General features: G+C 33.5%; 1 protein-coding gene across 1 annotated transcript in view; it reads left to right on the forward strand.

Moving 5' to 3' along the window:
• CC2D2B (coiled-coil and C2 domain containing 2B) overlaps positions 1-19,325 on the forward strand; it is a 76,261-nt gene that overhangs the window by 12,805 nt on the left and 44,131 nt on the right. Inside the window, exons 9-19 of the mRNA XM_029283119.1 lie at positions 78-175; positions 4,823-4,963; positions 6,123-6,183; positions 6,327-6,448; positions 7,963-8,140; positions 9,106-9,253; positions 10,194-10,341; positions 12,376-12,514; positions 13,522-13,725; positions 14,498-14,590; positions 18,341-18,435. Coding sequence (XP_029138952.1) covers positions 78-175; positions 4,823-4,963; positions 6,123-6,183; positions 6,327-6,448; positions 7,963-8,140; positions 9,106-9,253; positions 10,194-10,341; positions 12,376-12,514; positions 13,522-13,725; positions 14,498-14,590; positions 18,341-18,435 — 1,427 coding nt within the window. The remainder of the gene's footprint in view (positions 1-77; positions 176-4,822; positions 4,964-6,122; positions 6,184-6,326; positions 6,449-7,962; positions 8,141-9,105; positions 9,254-10,193; positions 10,342-12,375; positions 12,515-13,521; positions 13,726-14,497; positions 14,591-18,340; positions 18,436-19,325) is intronic.

Here is a 19,325-nt window from a genome sequence, read left to right on the forward strand (position 1 = left end):
GTTTTATAAACTGCTTTTTCTACTTGTTAATGCTAAATCACTAATAACAATTAACTTATTATAAATTTTTGTTACAGCTAAAAGCCTTAATAAGTGCAACAAATCTAGCAGAAACACATTTTAAAAAAGGCCAGTTGAATACAAACACTTTAAAGGATTACAGCTCACAAATAAGGTATCTTGTTATTCTGGAACATTTCAAGCATGCTGCAGATGTGTTATTTTGTTGTTATGATTGTTGTTAATGGTATTATTTATTTTATTTGCTTTATTGTGATTTCTGCAGTGCCTGAAATCTATATACTACTAAAAACTCTTATGTCTGTGCGAATTGGGCAAAACAATAGGATAAAACATTTTCAACCAAGGTACTTTAAATGGGCTAACTTACAGAATACATCTAAAATTCAGATCCTATGACTCCTGTTGAATTGAAAGTTGACAAATTTTATAAAACTTTTTATGACATAAATATCATCATAAAGCATTTTTTCCCTGTGTCAAAAGCATCAAAGCACTTCTATGGTGAAAGGATCAACCGGTGACATCACCCTTGTCCAGGGGACACCCAGTTGAGGGGTCCTTTCATGTCCCCATTAAGTTGCCCACCGGGCAGGATTCTGATCAGGATTTTGATAATTCTGATGATTGATGTAAAGATTCTTATGTTGAAATTGAGGCCTTGGCATGTCTTTGGAGTTGTGGAAACTTTGATAAAGAAAGCACAAACTTATAGTTGAACATGTGATCATAACTACAGAATGCATGCACAAGTATTTTTGTAACTTCTGTACCTTATCTACTATGAACTGCATTCCTGTTATGTAACTAAGTGAAACTAAGACACCTACAGTATATATGCTTGCTTCAAAATGCATTTTTCCAGTCTTATGGAACGACCCACCTTTGTTCAGCACTGAACAAACATATTAATTAGAAAGAGAACTTGGACTCTGCCTCTTTGATTGTGCTGAGCCACACATGGTCCCCTGCTTAAAGTGGTATCCATTTTTCTACTTGTCATCACTGCTTTCGAACTGCTGAGTCAGAGGAGCAAATGACAGAAGCCCACCCTGCCATGCAGCAGCAACCAGGCCTTCAACGCAAGTCTACCAATTGTCAGACTAGTGCTCTAATCATGTGAGCCACCGCGCTGCACATCATAAAGCATTTTATGACAGAATACAAAATAACATAAAATATTTCTGTGGTGAACTTCTGATATTTGACTGTGCTATACAGTTCAGTATAGGCTACTTTCAATGTAGATTTATCTCTGAATATTTCTCTGAATTTTTAAGAACATTTTAATTACATTAGAAGCTCTGCTATTGTTGGAGGCATTGAAAAATATGATAAGGACATATCTGAAATCACAGGTTATTAGTAAAAGGAAAACAACCAGTTTAAGGGTTGCTGATTATTTTTCCCATTAAAAGTCATTAAAAGGTCAAAACAGTACATGGAGGAGAAGGGGGAGATGATTGAGAACACAGTACAGATTTGGAACACAGTACAGGTAGTACTTGTTTAGTGATCACAATTGGGGCCGGCAACTTGGTCATTAAGCAAGTGGTTGCTGCTAAGTGAAACATTAAGTTTTTACAATCTTATTTAAGCTTTCTTTTGCTTTACAGACCTGCAAAGGTCATAAATGAGAGAATTAGTTGCAATTTATTTTTTCATTACCTCTGTAACTGTAACTAAACAACTATGTTTATCAATGAAAGTGATTTAACATTTTTTCCTAATGCTGACGTATTACTTGGATTGCATTTTCTCTCTCCTCCTGTTAATTTAATTCCTGAGAGAAACTTTATTGCATAATTGCAATATTGCCAAAAAAAGCATATAGCTGCTCAAAATAGTACTGGTTTCACAAAATTTTATGAAAGCAACTTTGTTGGACTACAAAAATAGGTTCCAGGAAGGAGGGAGCCTATTCCAAAAAGAAAGTCATTGTTTATTACATTTGTCATTTGCAATAAATATAAATGAGTATTTTTTATCAAGTCTACTCCTGATGATTGAGAAACATTAGACATGTTGTTTTGCAAGATAGTTATAAATATTAGAATTTTTCTCTAAATATATTACTCTTTTTCTGTTTCACAATTAATGAACTGCTAGAATTACAGGTCCAACCAGATCTGACATGAGAAATCTATGATCATGCTAGCATATAGCATTAATAACAGCCATACAGAGTTAGATTAAATCCTTACTTAATACTATTGTCAGGCCTAACCCTAGAACATCCTAGCACAATTCTTTATTTTCTTATACCATATAAACAGAATCTTGCCTGACTAACAACAGGTCCAACAACAACAATAATAATCCTATATTACTCTACCCTAAATCCTGGGAGACTCTAGGGAATGGTTATCCTAAACCTCTTCCTCTTTCCACAATCCAGGTCTGGACTGTGCTGTCTGTTGTTTTGATGATAAGACAGTCTATTTTATTTGTAAATCCAGTGTAACATCTTTTTCCATATCATTCTTGTAACTTGTCATTTTTAAGTCCAAACCCCAAACAGCTTTTCAATTCTTGTGGAATTGAAAGCCTGTTTCTGAGTTGTATGCTGTTATGTCACCTCTTTTAAAACTTATTTTTATAGTATCAGACAATTTTAAGAGAAATTTCTGAGTGGATTGTTCCCAAATGTCCCTGAATTTTCTCAAAGTTAAAATACTTTTCTCCATTCCGTATTAGTATGTCTCTTATCCTTTAATTAATTTTATCCCTTTGGTAAAGAAAGGCGATGCCAGAGACTGCTCCAACTGTCGCACGATTGCATTGATTTCTCATGCAAGCAAGTTTCTGTTAGAGATCATTAAACAGAGGCTACAGAATGTTATTAATCAAGAGTTAACCGATGTACAAACTGGGTTTAGAAAGGGGTGCAGCACTGGAGATCATATTGCCAATATTAGATGGGTTTTGGAAAAGGCAATTGATTACAGAAAAGCTTTTGACTGTATAGAACACAATAAGCTATGGGCAGCTTTGCATGATCTTGGTGTCCCAGCGCACCTGATCAGATTCATCAGGTCACTCTACACTGATCAGGAGGCAACAGTGAGAACACTTTATGGCAACACAGACTTGTTCAGGATCAGTAAGGAATTAGACAGGGATGCATTTTCTCTCCTTTTTTCTCAAGTAAGATGCTGAAATGACCGTGGAAATTAGATCTGGAACTGCCTGATGTTGGAGTGAAGATTGGGGGAAGAACCATAAATAATTTCAGGTACACAGATGGTACAACACTATTGGCTGAAAATAAGGAAGATCTGGGAAAAAATGATCTGGAAAATCAAGGTCGAAAATGAAAACGTAGGACTGAGTCTTAACATCAGGAAAACAAAGATAATGACAACAGCTAAAGGTGACATGAGACATTTAAAACCAACAAGGAGGAAATTGAATTAGTTTGAGAATTTATCTTCCTTGGATCCAAAATTGTTTACGATGGCAGTTCTACTCTTGAAATCAAATGCAGGATAACCTTAGGCTGTACTGCAATAGTTAATTAATTAATTTTATCCCATTAGTAAGATCTGGAAAAGCAGAGATATTGATATAAATACAAAAAGGCTAGTTAGAGCAATAATCTTCCCTATATTGATGTATGGGTGTGAGTTGGACACTAAGAATGGCTGATCAAAGAAAAATGAATGCCTTTGAACTGTGGTGCTGGGTCAAATTACTGCATATACCATGGACAGCCAGAGTAACTAACAGAGAGGTATTAAATAATACCAGACTCATCACTAGAAGCTAAAATCATAAGACTATGACTGATTTACTTTGGCCATGTTATGTGTGCACATTCATTGGAGAAAGCAATGATGCTAGGACAAAGAAGAAGGTGTAAGCAAAGAACACACTGGCTTGATAACATCAAATCTGATGCAAAGTTGAACATACAACAATTGAAAGAAGCTGTGTTTGACAAAGTAGCATGGAAAGCACTTGCCTATAAAGTCACCACAAGTCGGACATGACTAAATGGTTAAAATGGTTAAAAAACAACAATTTCTTCTGGTTGCCTCCAGTCTCCTCTTATGCTTTTTTCTAATGCATATTTTTCCATGGGAAGACTTCTTTTATTTAGATTCAAATTCTTCATATATTTTAATAGGATTTTAAACAGCTCACCGGAAGGATTCTTATAATTAATTTCAAAATCTTATTTCCAATCCATCTATCCTCTTAGTCTGTTTATAGCTTTCCATAATCAACATTCTAATCCTCCTTTTGCTGTTCATTAAAAAAAAATAAAAATTGAACCATGAGTAGGGCAAAGCTGATCTTTCCTCAATTCCTAGAGCTCTATAAATCACTGGAGAACACTGTTTTACTCTTTCCTCATGAGGAGCCTTCGTATGGAATACTAGGCAATCTCAGGTCTTCCCTTTTATCCAGAGAGGCATTTTGAGGCACTGAGCCATTTGCCAGCTCCTCATTCCATTGCCATCACCTTCAATCCACCGTTACTTTCCTGGAAGTACCACTAATATTAATTTTAATATTAAATAAACCTCATGATTTGTGTTTGAATGTTGAAAATTCAAGTGTGGTGGAAATTCAAAATGTTAATTAAACAATATGATTGTTAAATATCTTATTTTTTGCGATGTATCTCCCTTTTCACAAGATACACTCCCTTTGTATAAGTATATAAGAAAAGAATTTTTGTGTATTTGCATTCCAAACAGGAGAATTTAATGTTAGCTTTTATTCTGCCTTTAAAAAGTAGAATTTTCACTTAATTTTGTATTTTTTTTTCTTCCACATATTCATTCTAAAAAAGAAATACTAAAATATTATATGAAAAGGAACAACAACGAGATTATTCTTTAATACAAAGTATGCTGAAAATGTGGAAACAGATGAAGACTTTACGTAAACAACAAGCTTTTACCAGTACAACTATAAAGCTGCAATTTCAAAGGTAAATGTATAAGGCAATCACAATACAATTAGAAATAGTGCATTAAATTTCTATAAAAAATAATATCACGGCAATGGCAACGTTCAAGCAATATTCAATTATCTTGAAAAAAAATCAACATTAACAAAGAAGAACTTTAGAAGACATAAAATCTGCATTTGCCTAATAAAATGAAGAAATAAATTTCTGGAAAGCTCAATAGAAACAGATTATAAATACCTGCTATTTTTTATTTATATGGTATTTGAATATTGAAGGTGTTTCTGAATATTATGGTTTAATGTATGGGTTGTTTCATAATTTAATTTTATAAGCCATAATTAATACTAATTGTAGTATGTTGATTTAGATAGAATAGCAAACCACTTTTAATCAAATACTTCTGAGTTTTAAGTGCCCTTCCCAGATATACAGTAGAAAGATTGAGAGAATTGATAGAGCCAAAGCGGTGCTATTTAAGATGATGGACAAGGAATAGGGAGAGTCATGTTCTGTCCAACTAATTGGGTTGCTCTGGGCTAATCGATCTCACAGCGGTGTTGAAAGGGAAAAGGTCAAGTAAAATACTAAAAATTAAAAATACCATTGAATGATAAATTGGAGGAAGTGGAGGATTCAGATTTCCTCATTTTGCATTAAAGTATAGTTATGAATAGGCCACGGAGAGTTAAATTTGGGGGCTCTGAAACATTAGTGGAAAATGCAATGGTTTATTGATAGAATGTGATGTGGCACGCAGAATTTTATAGAAGTGAATAGGCTGTGTGCTATCACCAAATGCCATAACCTTGTGGCCTTAAAATTATTTACAGCCTGGGGTGACAGCAGCAATATGTTAATCATACACTGCTGCTTCCCAGACTATAATTTCATGATGGTATTAAATAATTAATCAAATTTATATTTTACCTTGGACTCGGGTGCTTCTTTCTCTTGATAGCTGGCATTTTTAAATGCAAAATTATCATTAGAGGCTGCAGTTGATTACCATGGGTATGAAGGACGGTGAAAAGACTCTCCCCACTTTTCCATTCTTAATTGCATTCTCCTTCCTTATTGAAAATGAAGGGAGAAAGCAGTATATAACTTGGACATCAACTTTTGACTGTGCACTCCTGAATGTCTATTTTTTATTTTTCATATATTTTTCATATTCAAGGCAAACACATTATTCTGAATTGGATGAATATCTGGCCAAAATATCAGAAGATGATGAAAAGGTAAGAAAAAGAACAATAAAATATTGTGAGTTCAGTAAATCTGTGTATAAATTTGTGTAAAATACATTTGAAAAAAGCAATACAAATGCAGATATTGTCTGAGAGAATATTGATTACAATAAAATATTAATATTGAATTCTAGGATTCTTTGGACTCAGTTTGTACCTCTCAATCTTTAACAAACCTTGGAGAAGGAAAGAAAGCATTTTTCATCCCTCATATGACCTTTATATCAGAAATAACACCAGCAAAATTATGCCCACTGTGAGTTCCACATTTTTTCCCCACTTTGTTTTAATTTTCAATGGCTATTTTATTTTTAAAAAATGGAGGCATATCCTTTGGCATATGTAAATAAAATGGCTTCTTCTTCCTCCTCTACCCCACTTTACATTACACTCTTCTATAGAATAGGTCCTTCTTGGTATCACCTTCTGATAGCACCCAGAGCAGCCCAGCAGAACTGAAGTTTATTCAAGCTCTCTAGAAGAAGACTGTGGTTAATAGTTCAAGTAGTCCTCAGCTTATGTCCATTTGTTCAGTAATTGTTCAAAGTGACAGCAATGTTGAAAACATAGACTAATCTCTGAAGTGCAGGCCATCACAGCACCCCTGTATTTACGTGATTCTAATCTGGGTACTCAGTGCCCAACTCACAAATATAACACCGTGGTCACTTGATCGCCATTTTCAACCTTCCCTGCCAGCTTCCTATAAGCAAAGTCAGTGGGGAATTTGGCAGGGAAGGTTGCAAGTCACTCATGTAAGTCATTTCTGCTTTTTCTCCCACCAGGGTAAGTTCTCTGCCAACCTCACCTGCAGCCTCTGCTGGCCCTCCCAGACTTTCCCCTGTAGCAACCTTCCACCCTTGCTGCAGCCTGATTCATCTTTATCTGGGATTCTTGCCTCTTTCTGCTTAATGATCGGTGTGTTTTGAGATTACAATAGCAACTGGGATTGCCCAGGATTGCATCACTAAGCAATGCAGTCACATGACATTGTACTTTTCAACTGCATCACTTAGTGATGGCAATCCTGGTCCCAATTGCTATCATAATCTGAGGACTACATGTATCAAAATCAGGAATGTTAACTAAATCACACTCTCCTGTCAATATCTGGGTACAGATAATCCAATAGGATGACCAACATGTTCCTGTGCCAATATTGGGTTGAAATTTGGAGTGAAAATTTAAACCTTAACTATTATTTTTAATTGGAATACATTGTAACACTAACATTCTACACATTGTTTTAATGCTCAGAACCTCAGTCTAGCAAATGTATACAGGTAATCCTTGATTTACAACAGTTCACTTAGGGACCATTCAAAGTTACAACAGCACTGAACAAAGTGACTAATGACCATTTTTCTCACTTATGACTGTTGCAGCATCCCCATGCTCATGTGATTTACATTTGGATGCTTGACAACTGGTTCATATTTATGACGGTTGCACTGTCCTGGGATCATGTGATCACCTTTTATGACCTTCTGACAAGCAAAGTCAATGGTGAAGCCAGATTCACTTAAGAACCATGTTACTAACTGCAGTGATTCACTTAACAAATGTGGCAACAAGAATTGTAAAATGGGGCAAAATTCATTTAACAAATTTCTCACTTAGCAACATAAATTTTGGGCTCAATTGTGGTCGTAAGTTGAGGACTACCTATAAATGCATGCTTCATTTTTTTTCTGAAGAAATTAATGTGTAGTTTTTTTTGTCTGACAGTATGGTTAAATAAAATATTAACTGTAATTTGTTTATTTTTAGAGAAGAACAGAAGCGAAGAGAAAAGGTCAAAATGGAGAAATATTTTATTAAAATATATTACAATAATAAATTGGTCTCTTGCACTCCAGAGTTTTCTCTGCGTGATGATTTTAAAGTTATATTTCAACAACATTTTAGAATTCAGATTTTAAACTGGTCTGAATCCCTTCAGCTAGAGGTATCTATGCAGATGCAAATGATTCCATAGAAAATCTAATCATCTTCTCTTTACAAAACCTTCATCTAATTGGAAGTTGTTCTGTTCCTATTATTTTTAGGGAATTTTTTATATTTAACTATTTTATCTTGGAATGAGCATGTAGTCGACATGTTTGTTGAATGAACTTACTGTATGCTCCATAATGTTTGAAAATATAATGTGCTGTGATAGCAACCTATACATTCCAGGATATTAGGTCCGTTGTTCTTTTGCAAATGTACGTTGGAGTTTGACATTACAATGTTTGTGGTCTCCTTAAATGGTATCCACCAATCTCCAAAATAAACAATAATCCCCCCCAAAGGCAGAATCTCATGAAATAGCTATGTCCTGTGCATTTTTTTGTTAATACGTAATTTCAAAAGTTTGATTTTGATTACATTTTAATTTTTTAGTATTTACAACAACATTGTGCCTTCACTATAGTGTGTAAAATCATGTAATGCTGCCCTCTGTCTGAAAAAGTGATTGGCCCTAGATATTATTTATGTATTATTGATTGCATTTTATTTTGCTTTCTTTCTCTGACTATTCTATTTTTTTTTTAGAACTTAATATACGGTACATGGCAATCTTTTCTAATTTTATTCTTCATAACAAGAACCCTCCTCTCCCATGACATAGTTTGGAATGAGGGAAAACAAATGGCCCAAAACTATTCAGCAAACTGGGAAGATAGGAACCTTGATCTTTCCCAAAACTTACTCATAATACTAGATTATCTCTGCTTATGTAGAAGCAACCCATGAAAAATAATCTTTTAGGTCTAGATACATATATTTATAATATTAACCTTACAGGTTATCTATATAAAATATCTGGGACTTTTTATTGTGGCTTTTTCTTCTTTTTACTTTGGTTAATTAATTTCAATTCTTCTTTGACACAGAATGCTTTATATTATATGATATATTATATTGTAGATTATGGAGTCAAATAAAAACATGTTGCTGACCAAAGTGTACTTACCTCTTCCTAATAACTGTATTTTGAAAAGCAAGGACGTTTTGGATGAAGTAGAGTTTAGCTGTGAACAACAAGTTAAACCTTCAGCTGGAGCAGTGGGAAGCAGTTAAGTTACTACAATAATATTTCTTCAAATTACTTAGATAACTGTAGTTCTCTACAGTTTCAGTTCTGTTTCGCTGCATATTTTTACAAGGCAGATTTTCAGTTTCACTGTGAGTTTTTTTCTCCAAAATTTAAATACTAAACAAAGCAAAAGAAAAAAGTATTTGGTATTAAATTTAGAAGTCGAAAAAGATTAAGTATAATTTTGAAAAAGATGTCTCTGATTTTTGCCTTTTCTTTCTTTTATTGGTAAAAATAACTTGTTCATTCATAGCGACTCTGGGCTTCTTATAGAGATGCTGCAGCTTTGCACTGTATCCTAGAATGACCATGTCATGCAATGGAGAAGAAGCAGCTTCCATGAAAGGCTGGCATTGCTATAAACCTCTTAAGACTGAAAACAAGCATAATATCTTTGGGTTCAGATATGTTTTTTAAAAAAAATGCTTGTAACCCTTTCCAAATGTAACATTTTTTTTCTAAATTATTTAAAATTATTTTCAAAGTCCTTCTTTTGAAATTATTTGTTTTTTTATTGCCATTATTTTTAGTAATATATCTCAAATGATCATGTGTGCCAAGAAGAAAAATTAGTAAATTAGTGATCCTCATTTTTTCATTGCTAGCTGATGTATATTTCAAATGTGTTGGAACAGATTATAAGGCTATGAGTGGTGAGATAAAGAATCTTTGCTTATCTGAACCATTTAAAAGCAGATGCTCTTATACCTATTTTTATCGATCAGATCGATTTTATTGTAATTCATTTGGCTATAATTTTAAGATCCATAGATTTGTCATTAGAAAGTGAGCAGTCTGTTTGTTAGTCTCAGAAGTTAGCACCTAAAGTTACATGCCCCAGTGAGGTTGTGTGGCATTTAAAGTGAAATGAAAGTCTGGTGTTGCAATAATGTTTGTTTGGGTTATGTTTATATTGCAGATGTTACTTTTTTTCTTGGTGAAAATCAAACAGAAGAATTATGTATTATGACATCAGGAAAATTAATTTATTCTTTATCTTGGACAGTTAATGACAAGGGAATTCCTTTGGCTCCTACTTTTCAACATGCATATATTTCTTCCAACAGGTGGTAATATTTATGGATTAGTTTCATTGTTAGTTATTTGCTTGGCAGATTTTAAAGTATTTATTTATATTTTTAATTTGCTTTTGTAAAAAAATATCTATACAATCTAATTTTTATTTTTTTGCAATCTATAAACTGCCATGCCATGTATCTTTTTCCCTTGTCTTGCAAGGGATCTATGAGTTCTAATTCATGCTAGAGATAGATTGTGTATTTTCATAAATTGAGGAAATACCTATTTTTATTTTTGCCTCAGTAATCATTTGAATTATTATCTTGAAACAAGACTGATAGAATGAAGCTAATCTAATTGCATATATCTATGTTACTTCTGCACTTCAGTTTGAGATAATTACAAATTGCAGGCTTTGGCTTAGCATGGCCATGCCTAGCTATTTCTACAAGTCCCTTACCCCCCATTCCAAGAAGCATTTTATTATATTATTTATTTTATTGGAATTCTGAAAATTCATAGTTTCTTATGACTCAATTCAATTAAATAGGCATGGAGGAGGCATGAAATGGATATAAATACAGATAGTTCTCACTCACCAATCACAATAGGGACTGCCAACTCTGTTAAACAATGCAGTTACTAAGTGTGATGTTACATTATCGCACTGACTTATAATGCCAGTTCTAGTTGCAGTGATTAATCAGATCACTGCAGATTGTTAAATTGATGTCATGTCACTGAGACTTGCAATTCTTACTAACTTCCTCACTGACTTTGTAAATAGTGATCACATGACTATGGGACATTGCAATCATTGTGAATATGCATGGTTTGACAAGCACCTGAATCGCAATCATGGGACTTCAAGGGCCAGCCATCAGTCTTTATTTTCAGTGCCATTATAAATTCAAACCATCACAGAATGAGTAGTTGGTAAGCTAAGACTTTCTGTAATACATTTCAGGTTTTGCTCGGAAAGTGGGAAAATGTTGGCATTAAGTTTTGGTGCTGCATAGATCCTGGACATAGATGACACGTATTACCAATCTTTTTGATATGGCATAACCTTTCTCCAGATAACTAGCTAGGAATCTATCACGGATGGTGTTAGAAATTCTTGCTTTTATTTGCTGTAGTTGCCTATGACTTGGCTGTTTATGCTGCTGCTGCATGCTGGATGCAGTCTCTGGTCCATAACCTGTTAGAAATTCTGTTTATATAAAGCCCCATACAGAACAAACAAAGAGTACAATCACCATGTGCTTTACTATATAACTGTAACAGGAAACAAGAAACTCTACTAAGAACAAAAGAGCACATACCATAAATCCAAACTTTCAAATACTGCCATCTACTGGCTGAATACTACTGTAGTTGTTGCATAGAAATATACTGCTCACAAAAATAAAGGGAACATTTTAACATGGAACTGAAGGAGTTTGCGTTCCCTTTATTTTTGTGAGCAGTATACATTTCAACAATGAATTCCAATAGATGGCCAGTTGTAAGCATGTCATTTGTTGCTTTGCTTTATGCTTAATAGCCATCATTGTACCTTAGGCTGGGCCCGACATGAAATTTCCCCGTTTTGGGCTTATACCAGAGTCTAGATCACAGCTTCTCCTCAGAATGAGAACAGACTGATATTCCCAATCCAATATACTGTACATATTCAGCTTATTATCATAGCTATTATTGCTACAAAGTTTTCCTAAAACCATAAATTTAGATCTTGCCCAAAACTAAGAGGTACACACTTTTATTCCCCAAAATGATTACTGTCTTAAATTATTTTGAGTGCAGCACAATTTTGCACCCAGTAGCCCACACTTCAGGTTTATAACCCTGTTGACTTCTTTCAAAGGTCTTTTCCACACTCTTATGATTTAAGGCCTGTTTCTACATCCTTAAATTAGTAGCTCTGACTGTATGATTGAAAGTCCTGGAATACATCTTGCAGTTCATATGCAGTGACTATTTTAAAATGTTAAAATAAATCTATATTCTTTTGCAATCGTCCCTTTCCCCCCATTATGGCATCATAATGAGACTGTTATTTCATATTACATTTTTTTTAGTGTACCAAGGAACATCACTTCAGGAAAAGGAACAGGAATTTGGTGGCATTCTGATATCCAGAAACTAGTTGACTGGGCAAAAGACATAAATATTGACCCAAATGATCCTTACTACTCAGATTTGTTTGAGTTAATTATGGTAATGATGAAATTTCTGTAATGAAGTTTCAAATTTTCTGAAAGAAACTGTGTAATAAACCTTAAAGAATAGAATCTTCTTTTTATTTATTTATATTTATTTATTTATTTATTTATTATGTATTATTTATTCTAAATAATAAATTAAATACTTAGAAACACCGATCAAGAAACTAAATCAGGATTTTGTAATAATTTTTGATAACTAGAAAGTTTGTATATGTTATTCCTTTTTAACTCTTTATGATTCTATAGCTTATTTATTAATTGTATAAGAACCAAGTTTAGACTGTATTTTATTCTTTTATCCAGCTTGTTTCAATGTAGCTTTGATTCCTCCTTAACAAATATGAGAGCACAAGTAGAGTTTATATATATCTGACAAAACAAAATCTTACAGTATGAGCAGATACAGAAGGAATTTTTCTCTCTCTCATAATACAGGACAATTGAAATTGATTGGCAATAGACACAGGACTGGTGTGGAAGCACTTGTTCATATAATCTGACATGGAATTAACTCTCAAAATACTTTGTAGTGATTAGTTTGTATGTTAGGTGTCTATAAAATAAATTAAATGGAAGGATGAATACTTATTTGAAGTATAGATATCTATTAACTATAACAGTTACATGGTTCTCCAGACAGAAACAGTATAACAGTGTATCTTGCTTTGAATTCCTAGATGCATCTTCTTGACTACTTTTAGAAGCTGACTTCTGTTTGCCAACAAAAGTTTTCATAGCATTTTAGCAACAGTTCTACTATTTCCATACATATATACCTAACTTTTTAAAAGAAATTAAAAGTCAGTTATTTTCTGAATAATTTTGTTTTTCCAAAACACTTTAGCTCTCTTTATGCTTATTTAGTGGCAAAGTTTTTGCAGATTTAATTACATTTTCTCCTCTTCTGCATATGAACAATGTTCATAGCAATAAAGTTTTTGTATTTATTGATTATATTTAGCAAAATTATCCCAATTTATATTTGTTATTTTCTAATAGTATGCACAGTCTCAGGAGAAAAGTGATTCAAAACACTTTCGCCTTGAACAACTGCAAGAAGAATTTAACTTTGTTACTGCAGAAGATATTCAAAATTGCAAACGTTTCCGGCTGTTACAGTTTAGGAATTTAGGACAGTTGGGCTTCTACTGTTTTCAGCAGATTCCTCTCTTTGACAAAGAAATTCCAGACACAATTTTTCAGGTATTTTACTTTAAGAACAAATATTGAAGTTTAAATTTGCACTATGCATTTACACAATTTTCCACTTTCACCTCTTCCAATGCCTAAGCTAGTTGATGTTGGCCAGGTTCTCAATGATGCTATAGCAGTGAGGGAAATCTGGGAGCCACATCTAGGTACACTGCATGTTTCTTTGGAAGGTTTCTGATTATGGCTTTGTACAGGTGCATCAACACATACATAGCTGAGCATTTAAAAGAATCACAGTGATAGGTAAGCATTGGGGAATTGAAAAAAAAAACAGAAAAAGGTAAAGGGAAACCACTCCATATAATGCCAACAAAATTCCATGAAATGACTTTGTGATTGATAGACCCAGGGCTTAGCTTTTTACAAATTCAGTTTTTCTCATGGATCAACATAGGTTCCTTTTGCTTATTTTTGCTACATCTTGCACATGTTACTTACACTATACATTCTATATTCAATCCTCACATTAAGAAGTGTCATAAGAGTTACATGATTTACAAGTGGTGGGACATTTTTAAATACTTAAATTATATAGCAGCAAAAAACGAGGTACTAAAATATTAGATTTCTATAGGAAAATGTAGATATAACTGTATGAAATAAATAGAAAGTACTACTCTAAATGCTAAGTAATTGCTACTTAAGACCACAAGAATCTATGTCTTACAAGAAGTAGAATATAATTATGGCAACTTATCTTTTGTTTGGCCGAACAGTTTAGTGTTACTTTTAATTGATAAAAACAATCCATTTCTTCTTTCAGGAACATGGAGGCCAATTGGAAAAAGACATGTTTATGACAGATATGGATCCTATTTCTGCACAAAGAAGTAGTTCTGCCAACTTCGTTAGGATGGTATGACAGTTTTAATATATTAGAAAATGAATGGTTGGAAACTGCTTACTGCATTGAAAATAAAACAATGTAGTATTCAATTTCTATGAAACTTAAGGACAGTTGTTTTAAGATAAGTTAACCTTTATTGTCACTTTTTTCTATGAATACACTGGCGCACCTTAAAAAATTAAATTCCGATGCCCGCTCTCAAATAAATATATAACCATACACATACATGCACACATATTTACATATGCAGTATATATACATACATATACACTTATATACTTATATATATTAATCACAGTCCATTTTGAATACATAGCAGAAAAATGAGTCTTGAGAGTTAACAGGGTTGATACTTTATTGTACAAAGCTATTACAGAATCTAGTTGTTCTGCTTCATCTGAAGCAGAACAACTAGAACAGAACAACTATCTAACATGAAGCAGAACAACTATCTAGCATGAAGCCTCCTCCCAGAAGGTAACAAAGAAAACCGGTTATGGAGAGGATGTGCAGCCTCCATGATAATAGTGCGGCCTCTGGTCAAGCAGTGCTTATATGCCATGTCCTGAATAGAAGGAAGTGAACATCCAAGAATCTTTTCTGCCATCCTCATCACTCTCTGCACAAAGCCTTTCTATCTGAAACAGTAATACTTTCAAACCACACAATAATACAACATGACAGGATTCTTTCAATTGTCCCTCCATAGAAAGAGTCCTCTAAACTCTGTTATATAGTATATTTTTCTGAATTATATGCTGCTTCAGATATAATTGCTGTAATAACATCAACCTCAGAGAGGTTTAAATCCATACATAAACCATGTGGAACAGAAATAAAATGTTACAGTGCTATATCAATATAAAAATTGCTTAGAATAATGCATTGTAGTTATATTATTAATACAAAAGCTGAATATTGAACAGTGTAAAATACATTTGTCTAAATCTTGTAAATAAGAATTAATTCCTATTCATATAAAGACTCGCATTTTTTGCTTTAATTTAGTACAACATAGTACAAATTTATTATGTCAGCCATTGATCATAGACCAAACAATGGACTACATAAAGCCATAATAGAAAATACTTCTGTTTTTAAATACTGTATTTAAAATTAATTTAAATAATTAGTTTTAAAATTGTACATTTAGTTTTTATCTAAAAATAACAGGATACTATTATATTTTTGTCTAAAGTTAATATGATCTTTAATTCTAATTCTAATTCTGATTCTATAAACTTTGTCACTGCAATCTGCCCAAACAGTCAAGGTTAAGGGGAAATGTATTGCAACAAAGTTATATGCTGTTTTCAAAAATTACCTATCAAGAACAGCAGAGGTCATTCACTGCATTCTTAATATAGCCAAATCAGCCTGAAGAATAGGGTTAATTATTTTTCCAAATATGTTTATTTTTTCAAGTTAATTACTAGAGGGGGTATTTTTTATTGGCAAATGTACTGAGATCCACTGGTGAAGATATGACATAAATCCTAGGTTTTAAAAAATGATTACGAGTCAAATTATTCAATAACTGAAAATAATAAAAAATGATAAAGCTATATACTGTACTGTATTTAACAAATTTAGAAAACCAAAAGAAAAACAAGGAGACTAGTATCTGTTTCTTTTAAAAAGTTTAAATTACAGAAAAGAGGGAAACTCTATTACCTTAGTCCAGGGGTGTCAAACTCGCAATGTCATGTGATGTGTCATGACGTATTGCAACTTTTTTTCCATTGCCGGCAATGGGGTGGGCGCGGTTTTGGCATGATGCATCTGGCTCGCAGGCTGGCAGTTTGACACCACTGCCTTAGTCCAATTATTTGAAATTCTAATAATTCACATAAGTGTGTCAATTTTTTAAAAATTAAATATCTGACCAGTCTTTTCTTTATGCCTTTTCTAATGGGTAAGCCATTTCGCTGAGGCTGAGAAAAATAAAGCAACTAATATCCAAACATTAGAACTTACTCTTCTTATAGTTAATTATTAAAGAATATTTAAAACAGTACATTAAGGGGTATTTCAAATAAAGATCATATCATAAGCCTAAATTAAAGCCAATAGATTTCTTTTTCCTGTTTGAAAATTTGTATCATAAATATACAGATTAAAAGGAAGTAGGAAAAGGACAGAACTGTGCTTAACCATACAGAATGCTTGTTACATTATATGTTAAATATACTATTGAGTAGAATCTCACTTGAACATGGGTATTTTAATACAATTACAAACCTTGCACATAACTGCATGTTCCAATTAGAACTATATACAGACTTATTATATCTTACACATAATAAGGTGTTTTGATTTCTTTATCTCAAGTAATTATCTTGCATGTAAGGATTAATTAAGCGATACTGGCCCAATGCAAGAATTCCTCCATTCCTGTCATTCCCTAAATTTCAGTACAAATTGTATTGTACTGAATATATTGTACTGAATAAATAATAAAAGCACAATATAATTTATACTGAAATTCATTTCTTATCTTGCATTGTTTTTCGAACATTCGGTCTAGCAATGGAATGTTCTGGAAAATTGAAAATGTAGCAAATTATTGCTTCTAATGAGGTATTACTTTATTTTACTAATTTAATTTTAATAAATATAATTATAAAGCCTACTTTGAGGTCTACTTTTAAGAGCAGAAAAGGTGCATGAGTGAATTGAACAAAATCCTACTTATAGGTGGTTATTCTTGCTCACAAACTCATTTAATTTCTGACATAATATAGAGGGGAAGGATTTTGCTAACAAATATAATGAAATAAAATTTATATTTCCCCCTAAAAACAAACATTTTTGTTCTAAAAATCTGTTTCCTTATATAGGATTTGATCAGATCCAGACAAAAATTAGTAACTCTGATGCCATCATATAATGGCATCATTAGCTCCTTAGAGTGCCGTCGGCCAGACAATGCCGGCTGGCGACCCCCAGGGGGAGAGCCTTCTCTGTGGCAGCTCCTGCCCTCTGGAATGACCTACCCCCCGACCTACGTACAGTTGCGGACCTGCGCCTTTTTCGCCGAGCCCTGAAGGCCCATCTATTCCGTGCGGCCGGCCTGGCGTAGCTTGATTATGTTTCAGTGGGGGTTTTTTTACGGGTGTGTTTTTAGAACAGGCCCGTTATTTAATTCGATTTTAAAACAAACTATTTATTACCGTGGTTTTTAGTATCGCCTGTTCACCGCCCTGAGTCCCGCAAGGGAGATAGGGCGGTATATAAATTTAATAAATAAATAAATAAATAAATAAATAAATGTATATGGTTTGATCCTCAAGGGCAGCATGCACCTTTTTACATACCTTTTTCCATAGCAACAAAATGTTTACTCAACCTAACTGCTTCAAGCAATGCCTGTACTAGATAATTCAATGTAAATATATTGGTTTCTGTTGGCACTTCCAAAGCATTAACAACATCTAAATACTAATAAAGGATAATATTTGTAGTTCAGGATTGAAATGAGAGATCCTTGGCACTCTCTTAGCTTGCTTTTTTCTTGCAGACGTTTCATTACCCAAACTAGGTAACATAATCAGTGCTAGTATGATGGTTTAAAGCCCATCAGTGCTAACACTGATGATGTTACCTAGTTTGGGTAATGAAACTTCTGTAAGAAAACAGTCAAGCTCAGAGAGCACCAAGGACTCCTCAACATCTAAATAAATGATGTTTCTGGCTTAAACTCATGTTGATTAAATTTTACCGAAAACTTATGCTTTTTTTTTTACTATGTTTTTTTAGATGCGAAATCAAGTTGCAAAACAAATTTTGACCATTAGGCACAAATTTAATTTATCAGATCTTGTGAGTGATTATGAAGAAATTATATCAATGAGGTACATAATTTTAAACAAGTTCTTTTAAAATGGCCCAGTGTGGATACAGATGCTTAATGTGAACAATTTAAAATTCTAATAAAACTGGAAGGTAAAAAAAAAATAGTCTGAAAGATCTCATTTATTATTGAAACACTAGAACAAATACAGTTTTACAGAATGATATGCTTTGTGGTGTCTTATTTTCAAATTGTTTTATAAAACCAATTAAGCTCTGTACACAGTTTTGTGCATATATTTCAAGATTTGAGAAGTGGTAAACACCATTCCCTGCTACAGTATCATTTGCACTATGACATCAATGAACAGCCTGTTTTCAGCAGGTAAACTGCAATAATAAGAATCCTTTGGGTACACATAAGGACTTCCACATGAGTTGCAATCAGCAGCATTCACTGGGAGAGACTCAAAAAAGTCAAGAAGATGGTTGCAGCAGTGTGATTGTTGCTCCCCACCCTTTGTATGTGCATGTGAAGTCAACACATGTACAAAAACTTGATTACAGTGCTGCAGCCATCAGCCTGACTTTTTTTGATACGCGTGCGCGCGCGCGCGCACACACACACAGCGGATGCTCCCTGCTGGAATATTACACAATGTACTTTAAAGAGAGGGTGCTCTTAGTTTATTTATTTATTTATTTATTTATTAAATTTATATACCGCCCTATCTCCCTTACGGGACTCAGGGTGGTGAACAGGCGATACTAAAAACCACAATAATAAATAAATAGTTTCTGTGCTAAAATCAAATTAAATAACAGGCCTGTTCTAAAAACACCCCATACAAAACCCCCACTAAAACATAATCAAACTACGCCAGGCCGGCCGCACGGAATAGATGGGCCTTCAGGGCTCGGCGAAAAAGGCGCAGGTCCGCAACTGTACGTA

The sequence above is a fragment of the Protobothrops mucrosquamatus genome, unplaced genomic scaffold (genome assembly GCF_001527695.2).
Source record: "Protobothrops mucrosquamatus isolate PMUCROS unplaced genomic scaffold, P.Mucros_1.0 scaffold_41, whole genome shotgun sequence".
NCBI lineage: Eukaryota > Metazoa > Chordata > Lepidosauria > Squamata > Viperidae > Protobothrops > Protobothrops mucrosquamatus.